The sequence below is a fragment of the Uloborus diversus genome, chromosome 7 (genome assembly GCF_026930045.1).
Source record: "Uloborus diversus isolate 005 chromosome 7, Udiv.v.3.1, whole genome shotgun sequence".
Lineage (NCBI taxonomy): Eukaryota > Metazoa > Arthropoda > Arachnida > Araneae > Uloboridae > Uloborus > Uloborus diversus.
The window spans coordinates 143,850,099-143,862,185 of record NC_072737.1 but is presented as its reverse complement, the minus strand read 5'-3'; the positions used below and the strand labels follow the sequence as shown (position 1 = coordinate 143,862,185).

General features: G+C 31.2%; 1 protein-coding gene across 1 annotated transcript in view; it reads right to left on the bottom strand.

Moving 5' to 3' along the window:
• The window catches only part of LOC129226133 (gamma-glutamyl hydrolase-like), a 44,931-nt gene that overhangs the window by 29,020 nt on the left and 3,824 nt on the right, over positions 1-12,087 (bottom strand). The window contains exons 2-3 of the mRNA XM_054860731.1: positions 8,932-9,043; positions 233-283 (exon numbers count right to left, since the gene is read on the bottom strand). Coding sequence (XP_054716706.1) covers positions 233-283; positions 8,932-9,043 — 163 coding nt within the window. The remainder of the gene's footprint in view (positions 1-232; positions 284-8,931; positions 9,044-12,087) is intronic.

The window sequence follows — 12,087 nt, the reverse complement described above, 5'->3', positions numbered from 1 at the left end:
TAGCATGTAGTCACAAAAGGCAATTTGTGGACAAAAGGTAAAAAATCTTCAACTATCACAAAAAAATAAAAATAAAAAAAAATCTAAAAGGATTGATGATAAGTCTTTTATTTTAAAGCTGATCATAAAATGCGATCAACAAATTTAGCAAAAAATAAAATTAGAAACAACATTTAAAAAACAATGCTTTGCAAAAATGACAAAACTTGGTATTTTGAAATTACATACAAACCCATTGATTTGGCTAAGAAGTTTGTTGTAATACTCCTCTGACTGTTGTAAGCTAGAAAAGAAAAGTATTATATAAATTATTTTATAATATGCATGCAAAAACATATTCCCCCCCCCCCTCTATATAACGGAGGAGGGGGGCACATCCTTAAGGGGCACAAAAAATTGAAACAAAAAATTTAAAAAACTAGCACTAAGACTTATTAACGTTGCAAATATACACTGCTAGCCCCTGGAGAGGGGTCATTTATAGATCTGGGCCTGGTGACAGGTTATGACATCGTAAAAAAAGCTTCCAAATTGCACTGCATTGGCAATATACTTTAAAGATAATGCTGCACTGTCACAGTAAGAAAAACAAATCTAAATAGATGCACCGTTTGAAGCTCAAATCACATCTAAATGGCACTCAAGTTCATCCCACTAGTTCTAGCCAACATAGACTGTGGAGCGTTCTACAAGATTCTTTATTCAGGACAGAGGCGTAGCTAGACCCGACTTTCGGGGGGGGGGGGGGGTTACTTCTTTTATATATATATATATATAGATATATGTGTGTGTGTGTGTGTGTGTGTGTAAACTTTTTTTAGCATTAAAAAAATAAGAGGGAGGTGAATTTTACATACTTTGAAATGGAGTGCCCCAAGTCCGATACTTTTGTCAAACAAAACAAAAGCAAAGAATTTTTTTTTTTCTTTAACATTATGGAAAATTCAACTTTCTTTGTTTTTCCTTCATTTAATTTAAAGTGAAATTTTCTAGCAACGTCTTGTCAAAACCAGTCTCTACAAATCAGGGAGAAATCAAATATCTGATGAGCGTGTTCCGTTTATTTCAGTGTGACTGCTTAATTTAGAGGCTAACACACATCTACAAAAGCTGGCATCCCTGAAAGCTAATAGATGCATCCTTTTCCGCCTGTAAACTGGATGTTTGACTTTCAATCTCATCGGTGGTCAGACTATTTTTACTAACTTGGTTCGCACTAAAAGCATGAAATAAAATAAAAAAAGATTTCCTTATTATAACCTACAAAAAATGAAAAGGCTTTTCATATCGTTATATATATATATATATTTATATATATATATATATATATATATATATATATATATATATATATATATATATATATATATATATGTTGCTTTTTATATGTATTTACATTTATGCTTATTTTAAAGCAGTTAATAAAATTTGAATTAAAAAAAAGGGAAGAAATATAGGCGGTAGAAAGCTATTTGCACAAAGCTGCATACCATCTGTTCTCCTCTCAAGTTTTTATTTTAAATTTTATTACCTGCTTTAGAATTTACATAAATATCTATTTGAGAAAGTAACAGCAATTTTCTAGTGTTATAAACAGAAGTCTTGCTTATTTTCTACTTTTTAATGCGATCCAAGTTAACAGAAATAGTACAGAACAGTCTAGATGCATTTCGTTTTTGAACATTTTATTCCTGTAATGCTATGCAGTTTTTCTTTAAAATTAAAATAAAATTTCCTTCAGAAGGGTTCGATGGGATTAATGCTGCTTCAGCAGACTGTACTTCGTTTTCTTCAGACGACGTTAACTTTCTCTTTTTAGAGCAATCATTTTCGTCATTTACATTTTTTTCTTTGGGTTTTAAAAAGCTTGTTATCGGTTTTGCTCGCTTCATTATACAACAACGTTCACTTAGATCATACCATTCTAGATAATTCAGACCGCACGTTTTTAAAAGAATACGCAGTAAGTACTGGCTGACATTTTCGACAAATCAATGAGAATGCGGTGGATACTCTGGTTAGCAAAGATCGTTTGGACTATGACAGCACAATGCCAACAAAAACCTTATGTCTCGAATTCCGGCTGTGCTATCATTTTCGGATTCGAAGCTCAATGATCTTTAAGCAGCAAGCAAAAGCATTTTCTTCAACTCGAAACAGAAAGGGCTGAGGGGGCAAAAAAGGGAGAAATGCGTTCCTCAAATAGGTTTTCTAGGAAGATTAACAAAAGGACAGTCGTTTCGAGCACTTTGTTGGAAGAAGGGTAAAGGGGTGAAATTCACAGGTTGAGTATTAGTTGCATTATGGATGAGTATTTCAAGTTCATGGTTAAAGGTCATTCAAGTTAAAAGCCATTTTGCTCTGTTATCTGGCTTAGTATTGTTCTTTGGTCGCTCTCTTTCTTAAAATTATGATTCCTTATAGAAAATTGAGATGATAGGAGTGAAAAGAAAGTTTAAGATTTTTTCAAGTAAAGAAAAAGGGAAAATACTAGAATATTGGCCAGGTTATATCTGCAGCAATTGCTAACCTCAAGAGGATAAATAATTAATTAAAAAAAAAAAAAAAAAATCAGGCACCAAAAAGCAATAAAAGACTTTTTCTTGAAAAAGATATGCTTAAAGTTTCTTTTACTGTCAAAATGATTCCTTAAACTCGCAATAAAGCACTTAATAATGTAATAACAGAATAAAGACCTAACAAAACTAATAGAGAGGAATTTTGATCAAGAGCCCATATTGTCTTTAGTATCGATTTCAAATTTTCACCATCATATTCCAAATTTCTATAAAGTTTCTAAAAGCCCCGTATCTTAAAACCTCTTTATCTCGATTTTTTTCCTTCCTGTGAAATTCGAAATATAGATTCAACTGTATGTAATATTCCCACTGCGCCGCTCATAAAATTAAACATATTTAGCAAAATGCAGAATCTATGACAAAAAAAGGCTACATATACGTGGATTTAACAAATCAAGCTCATTTCTACAGCGAAGTGTGAAATTTCACTCAATTATCAAAAAAATGTCGCAGCAGAGTGAGGAGTGAGGCGTCTTTACGCTTGAGGGTCACTCATGGAGCTGATTTTCAATGGCACTGGGGGGGGGGGGGCGAAGTGAATTTTTGACCATTGTTATTCAGAAAAAAAGTCGTTTTGATTTTTTTTCTTTTTCAGCTCTTTTTTCTTTTCTCTTCTCTTTTTTTTCTCATCTTTTTTTCTCTTCTCTTTTCTTTCTCTTCTCTTTTCTTTCTCTTCTCTTTTCTTTCTTTCTTTCTCTCTCTCTCGCTCCTTTTTTTTGAGACAAACATTTCGGGGGGGTTTTGTCCCCAAAATCCCCCCCTTAGCTACGCCCCTGGTTTGACTTTCAATCTCATCGGTGATCAGACTATAAAGACTATTTTTACTAACTTGTTTTGCACTAAAAGTATGATTCATACTTTCATAATGAAATAAAATAAAAAAAGACATCTTGAATTATAACCCAAAAAAAAATGAAATTGCTTTTCATATCGTTATATTTATATGTTGCTTTTTATGTATTTACATTTGTACTAATTCTAAAGCAGTTAATAAAATTTGAATTAAAAAAAATTAGGGAAGAAATATAGACGGTAGAACGTGATTCGTTCAAAGCTGCGTACCATCTGTTCTCCTTTCAAGTTTTTATTTTTAACTTTATTAGCTGCTTTAGAATTTACATAAATATCTATTTGAGAGAGCAACAGCAATTTTCGAGTGTTATAAACAGAAGTCTTTTTTATTTTCTATTCTTTAATGCGAACCAAGCTAACAGAAATAATCTAGATTCATTTCATCATTTCGTTTTTAAACATTTTATTCATGTAATGCTATGCAGTTTTTCTTTTGAATTAAAATAAAATTACCTTTAGAAGGGTCCAATGGGACTAATGCTGCTTTGCAGACTGTAAATCGTTTACTTCAGACGACGTTAACTTTCTCTTTTTAGAGCAATCCTTTTCGTCATTTTCATTTTTTTCTTTGGGTTTAAAAAAGCTTGTTATCGGTTTTGCTCACTTCATTATGCAGCAACTTTCACTTAGAATGTACTATTCTAAACAGACTGTACGTTTCCAAAAGAATATGCAGTTAATACTGGCTGAAAAATCAATGTGATCACAATGGATACTCTGGTTAGCAAAGGTAGTTTTGACTATGACCTATGACACACACGAAACCAGACCAACAAAAACCTCTATCGTCTCGAATTCCGGTTATGCTATCATTTTCAGATTCGAAGCCCAGTGATCTTTAAAGCAGCATACAAAAACATTTTCTTCAATTCAGAAACAGAGGAATTGTCTTCAAGAGCTGAGGAGGCAGTGAAAAAAACTGAGAAATGCGTTCTACGAATAGGCTTTCTAGGAAGATTAAGAAAAGGACAGTCGTTTCGCGCACTTTCTTGGAAGAAGAGTAAAGGGATGAAATTCAGTGGTTTGACATGTAAGATGAACTTTTCAAGTTCATGGTTAAACGTCATTCAAGTTAAAAGCCATTTCGCTGTTATCTGGATTAGTACTGTTCTTGGGTTGCTCTCTTTCTTAAAATTGTGATTCCTAAGAAAAACGAATTGATAGGAGTGAAAAGAAAGTATACGATTTTTTCAAGTGATGAAAAAAGGAAAATCGTAGAATATTGGCCAAGTTAGATTTGCAGCAATTGCTAACCTCAAGAGGATAAATAATGAATCCAAAAAAAAAAAAAAAAACAGGCACCCAAAAACCAATAAAAAACTTTTTCTTGAAAAATATATGCTTAAAGTTTCTTTTACTGTCAAAATGATTCCCCAAACTCGCAATAAAGCACTCAATAATGTAATAAAAGAATAAATACCTAACAAAACTAATACAGAGGAATTTTAATCAAGAGCCCATATTGTCTTTAGTATTGATTTCAAATTTTCACCATCATATTCCAAATTTCTATAAGGTTTCTTAAAGCCCCCGTATCTCCAAACCTCTTTATCTCGATTTTTTTTCTTTCGTGTGAAATTCGAACTATACAGATTCGGCTGTATGCAATATTCCCACAGCGCCGCTCATAAAATTAAACAAATTTTAAAATTTGCAGAATCTATGACAAAGAAAGGGTACATATACGTGGATGTAACAAATCAATCTCATTTCTAAAGCGAAGGGTCTAATTTCACTCAATTATCAAAAAATTGTCGCAGCAGAGGGAGGCGTCTTTATACTTGAGGGTCACTCATGGAGCAGATTTTCAATGGCATTGGGGGGGGGGGGAGCGAGGTGAATTTTTGACATTTGTTACTCAGAAAAAAGTTGTTTTGATTTTTTTCTTTTTCATCTTTTTTTTTTTTCTTTTTCTTCTCTTTTCTTTTTCTCTTTTTTTTGAGACAAACGTTTCGGGGGGGGGGGGGTTGTCCCCAAAACCCCCCCTTAGCTACGCCCCTGATTCAGGACATGTTAAACATGATTATCAGTTGTCAAGTCGTTGTAAAATGTTAGATAAGCACAAACCAAATTAGTCATTTTCTGTACAAATTTGCTTTTGGATTGATTAATTTTATTTTTTATTTATTTTAAATTAACATTGGAACAGCCAAACTGGTCATTTTGATCATAAAAGAATTTAAAATACGCTCAAACATTTTTGGTTCTAACTGATCCGTTTGATGTTTTTAGATTTTGTCTAAACATTGATAAACATCATCCATCAAAAAATTCATCCCTTTATCTTATTTTGTTCCTATGCAAATTTCAAATATACCAAGAAAGGCCAACAACGGTCAAAATGACTTTACTTTTGTTTCTACTTTTATTGGCTTTTTCCATACGAAAGACAGGTAGAGTTATTATTTTAAGTGTGTGGCCATTGGCCGCATCTTTTTCGGAGAAATATTCAATTGTGCAGACTTTTCGCATTTTTCTTTTCTTTTTTTCCCACTGTGCAAGTCACATTTTTTCTACTGAATTTAAACTGAGTGTACGTAAAAGATGCTTGAAATATATTCTGTATTTGTTTTAGCTAAAGGTTCCAACCTAAAATGTATATATAAGTCATAATTTATATTACAACTAACATAAAAAGCTGCTATTGGTTATGTACATCTTTAAAGAACGGTCATTTTGACCGTTTCAGGCTGTTCTAGGTATAACAAAATATTGGTCTTCCTAATGTTAATAAATATAATTTTATGCAGACGTTGCAGAGAAGTTAGGATATTAAATAGAAATTCATTTGTTTTGTTTCATGCCAACTGAAAGCGCCATGTGATTTTATGAACTGAAAGCAATAACCTTGTGTTTGACAAATTTTGAAGGAAATTTATTGAAATTCCTGGATTGAATAGCTGTTTTTTTTTTTTTTTTTTTTTTGAGAGAGAGAGAGATATGCGTAATTATGTTTCAAATATATTATGAATAAGAGACATTTTTGATTTTGATTTCTCACGTTGAAAATGCTGCTTTTTTAAATAGCAAAAACTGTTTAAGACAGGGTGAATTTCCATATTTGCAACTCCAAAAGACTAAAGGGGGCGCTGCAGCCAATGTCTAATGGCGGACAAAAAAGGTAAAATAAACCAAAGCCGTAACTTATAACTTACTTTGAAGCTCAGTGAGTGACAGTAATTTTTCATCGTGTTTGTGGGCAGTTTTCTTTTCTATTCCTTTGAAATACATTACATCACAAACTGTCTGAAGCCTCTAATTTACCCCAAAGAAAACATGTGGAACGGAATGTTTTACCTTTTTCAGTTGTATTGTTAATCACCGCAAGGTAGCGTATTCCAGCTCTGGAGTTGCGAATAGTTTTTAAGGTACATTGTTTCTGAGTATATGTCTCCATATCTGTAACTCAAAGTCAGACTGACTTAAGTCAAAAAATTGCAATTGTCCATTTATTAACGCATTGTACGTAGAAGTCTATTCTGCATCGAGCCATGTGAACGAAATTATTTTTTAAAAAATCCTTTCAATTTTTTTAACAGAGTTAAAAGAGTGAGTGTCCTATCCTTGGCATGTGCCAGAAATTATTTTTTTTTCCTCTCTCCTGTAAAATCACCATAATGTGACTTGCGTCCTTCCTGGCTCTGAGGTACAGATTTGAAAAGTTTTTACTAACTATAAGAAGTATAGCATTAACAGAGAGGAGATCTATGTGTAACAGATGGACAAGGCAGGAATGCCTTCTGTTTCATCTTGATATCAGATTAAAAAAAAATCTTGCTGCAGTTTATAAGGGAATGCATAAATGGGTAGTAACATCCAGAGCCAGCCTTGAGCCGATTAGAGCAAAAGAGCCCAATGCCTAGCACTAATAACTAATTTCATTCAAACAAAAAGTATTATAGTCTATCTATTAAGCACTATTCCTGAAAAAGAAAGAAAAAAATTATTCTTTAGAAGGTTAGGAAATGGACTTCCGATAACTCGAACTACCGATCACTCAAAAGTTTTAGCCGTTCCCTTGCAACTTTGAGTTATCGAGAGTTGACTGTGCATGCAATTGTAATGACAAGAGTGCCCCTCTCAAATGCTACAGAGCACCCCTCACCCAAAGAAAGAAACTTATCCCCTCAAATTTTCAATGATGTAGCCTGCGCCATGACGGACAACCCTGAAATTGAGGCAACATGGGTTCACATAATAAGCCAGTTACTTATTCCAACTTTTAAAAGACAGAAGTGAAATTTTTAATTATAATATTTTGTGGTAATGCAGTAAAAATTTGTAAGCTGCCCCCTCTGTTACATTATATTTTTCACATTAAAAAAATAAATAAATGAGGTTTTGATATACACATTTCTATGGATGATATTATTACTTTAAAATATTTTGATTTAGAAAAAAAAAGCTCCTTTCAAAGAGCTCCAATTCAGATTTTTCTACAAATTATAGTACTTGTCAAATAGTGTTGACATTTTTTGTCCCCTCTGATACATTTAATTAAATTATGGAGGTTAAGGGGTCACAGTACCTTTTGAACATTTTTTTTTTAATTTATGAATATTGTGTTTTTCTTTGAAACCATAACATACACACCCATTTCGCAACCAATAATTTATTTTCAAAATCTTAAAATATTGCCCACATTTTTTAAAAATTCAAAAAATTTAGGAAAATTTCAATTTTTTAAAATCTCTAAGGCTTTTTTTGCACTTATTTAAAAAAAAAGATTTTTGATAAGCAATCACAATTTTCATCTCTAAAAATCTGTGCATTCATTTGTTTATATATGTATTGGAACATTTTCTGGGATTAATTATGTAAAAAATCATATTTTTTTTTTTTTTTTAAAGATATAACATGCTCTAAACATTTGAGTAATTTAAAAAATGCTTATCCAATGCACAGTTTTATTAAATATATTATCCTGACTGCAAAAAGTATTACTTTAAAGCTGTATCTTTAATAGAAAAAAAATCATTAGGGATTTTAATGACATGAAAACACCAAAAAATGATCACTGAGAAAAAGCAATTTAAAATTTTTCTTTTGCATAAGAACACATAGCGAGCATGACCTAAAACTACTCATAACTTTTTAAATATTTGAACGAAAGCGATGAAACTTTTTCCCTGTGTTAGGAATAATTTATAGTTTTGAAATAAGGAATAAAGTATTTTTTCACCGTTTGATCATTTTTGAGGTACTGTGACCCCCTTAAGCATAAATGTTGTTTCAATATCAGCTCAATTTTAAAATGTTGTTCCTTCAAATGGCAAATTTGTCTGTATTTTTTTATTGCTGAAAGTTTTATGTATTTTTTTAATGCAGAATCTGTGTCTGATGTCCCCTCTGCTATGCTCAGAACTGGCCATTTTCATTTCAAGAACGAAACAAAATAGACAAACATTTTCTATTTTAAATTTGATTTTACTAAAATTAAATATTGCAGTTAAAAAAATTTAATCTGATGTTCGGTATTTAGTGCATTCCTAATACTTACAAAATGGGGATGACACGAGCGCCCCCTGCTTCCACAAATTTAACATATGAAGCATAAAGAGCAGCAGTTGCTTGTGGAGAAAATTTGCTATGTGTTTCTTCAACCACAATACCTAAAACAAAAAAAACAAAAAAAAAATAAGAAAAAATGTATATCAAGAAAATATTAACACTAAACAGATTGAAATTCTCTCAGAAAATGCAAGAGAGTTTTTGTTGAAAAGTATATATGTATCAAATTATTAAAACATTTGTTGGAAATGTGTGTGTGAGCATCTTTCTAAAAATTTTTGTTCTATAGTAATTACCTTTTTAAATGTTGACAATTTTTATTTCCAGTATTTTTTTCTTATATATTTAAATCTAATATGTTTGCAACTATATCATGGATTTAAAATTAGGGGTCGTTAGTTGTATTTTACAAATAAATGTTTTATATTAATGACTAAGATTTTACACCTAATCATCGTCATTTTTAACACCTAGCTTGAAAATAAATTTGCTGATGACTAAAAGTTTTACAATTAAGCAGATTATCCTGTATTTTATTTCCTTGAGTATTAATGAAAGTAAGCATCTACACACATGCATAAATCTAAATGAAATTGACACATGGTGCTAACAAAATCCAGGAAATAAAGTTTTTGCATAACTCTCTGATTGAACTCCAAAAATTGTCCAGATTATACAATAATGGCTTTCATAGATATAAAGACAGATTTGTCATTGGGGGAGGGGTGTCAATTAACCCATCCACCCCCTTTAGATTTTAAAAACATAATGAAATCATGCATTTTGTACGTAGTTTGATGTTTTTTCCCGGAAAATGCATTGAGTATATACTCATTGCCCCCCTTCCCTAGAAAACTTTTAAATGATAGGTCTAACAGCATCAACAAGGATAATAACATCAATGTAGCTCAAAATTTGCAAAAATAATTGCAGATGTGCTTCTGGATGACAAAGAGCCTCTTTATGAACGAAAAAAAGAACTAATGGCTAAAACATTCAACTTTAAGGCCAACAATCAATGTTGAATCGTTCGGTGTTTTTTATGAATAAATTCCCTATTTCACACACACATATAAAAGGGGAAAATCCTTATAACCCTGAAAATTACAAGTATATATATATATATATATATATATATATATATATAAAATTCTTAGAACTTAATATATATCATTTAAAGTCTCACTCATAAGTAGCACACTAGCAAGTGTATGAAACAAAAACAACAAGAAACACGTAAGAATAATAACAATATAAATTGAAAAACTATGCAAAGTTGAACAATATGAACTATAGAATATTCAAATCATTTTCTGAGTTAAAATATTTAATTAAAATGAAAATTACTGACCATTTTTTAGCTTTATTTATACAAAACCAATGAAACATTTTTTTATGTCAGCGTATCATAAACAATCGGAAATTCTTTCTAAAATTTTAAACTGTTCAAAATTGTGTTATTTGTCCAAATAACTCATCCCTAAAACATAAAGAAAAATTATGAAACCAGCATTACACTGTCCTGAAAATTATGTATTATACTCTATATAATACAAATACTAAAAATCATATTGCAAATATAGAAAATAAAATTTTAATTTGATAACACACAGGTTTGGTTATATAGTCATTTTTTGAACTTTTTCAGCAGATGATTTTTTTAAGTTATACATACTTCTTCATGTGTATTGCTACTGGACAATAATTTTAATTTGAATGTATTAAAATTTGTTGGAATAAAGCAATGATTAGCTTTTGTATTGGGAATTCTATTTGCTGAGTCAAACCTTTCTTGGAGCATTTTTTCGGCTAAATCAACTTTCTGAGTGCTTACGTAGATAAATTTAATGCCTGTAATAGCTGAAGTGCAAAAGTTATACATTTCCAACGGAGTTAAAATATGACTTCCAGTAGGTCTTTACAAGCTGGCTTTTGTAACAACTCTTTTCACTGTTCCTCTGATCCCGTCACATGGTCCTTTACCATGTGAGGTTGCCTAGAAATGCCATTCAGCTTTCAAATTGAAATCTTCTTAGTGATGACACTAATTTACAAAGTTCTTTCTATTTTTTTAATATGTGCTAGCTCCATCTGTAAAATAATGAACTTTCTCCTAGTTAGGAATGTCAGATTTTACAATTTGTAGTACTTCTTTTTGAAAAGCATAAACTGCAACTGTCGCGTGGCGCAAATAGTCACTTATTATGCAAAAGCTGTTGGTTTGTAATTCATTTTTTCTATCTTTGTAATCAATTACAAAAGGGTGTTGTAATGCAGCTTGTGAATTTACCCTGTGATAACTCTGTATTTCATCTTGCACAACAAAAGTGAAAATTTCAGAAAAATCTCCAAGTATTAAACATTTATTGGGTTGAAGACTTTGTTTCTTGTTTTTTAAAAAAGCTTGTGAAACAGTGATAAAATGGTGTTTTTTTTAAACTAACAATTTTTCTACTAAATTATCAATAAACTTGTGATAAGTTTGCTCAACAGTAATTAAAGTGCATTTGTTATCAGAAATCATCCACTGCTTATATCTAATTTCTTATTCCAGGTTATCCTTATTTTCTTCTAAAAACAGCTTTACTGCTTCTAAACCAGGACAGTTCAAACAAGTACCATACATTCTTCTTTATTTATATTACATGTCATCCTCTCCAACAGATTTCTGTAAGACAGTTTATTTAAAAATGATCCACTCATCATTAACTTCACGTTTTGATGTATAGAACATACAAAGACAGTGTGAGTTCCTGAGCCACCTGCTGAAATACACCATTGTGGGCACAAGTCACAAAATTTTGAACGACCTATTTTAACTTCTGGGTGTTTTAGTTTGAATGCTTCGAACAACTCATTAAGATGACACAAAATGAGATGCTTTTGTTTCTGCTCTTTTACTCCTGAATACTCATTCCTGATGGATTTAAAGTCTTTCTTACCTTGATATATTCTGCTATATTCGTTATCTTCATAGAATTTTATAACTTTTTCCTTTATGTCATTTAAAATTCTATTGTGATTTTCTTTGTGTTCTGCACAAGGTAATATACCAAATTCTTTTTCCACTTTTTTTTGCCAATTGAACCACAAAATTGCCTACTTGAAGAGTTTTACATATCTTTGATTCAAGTCATGATTTGGG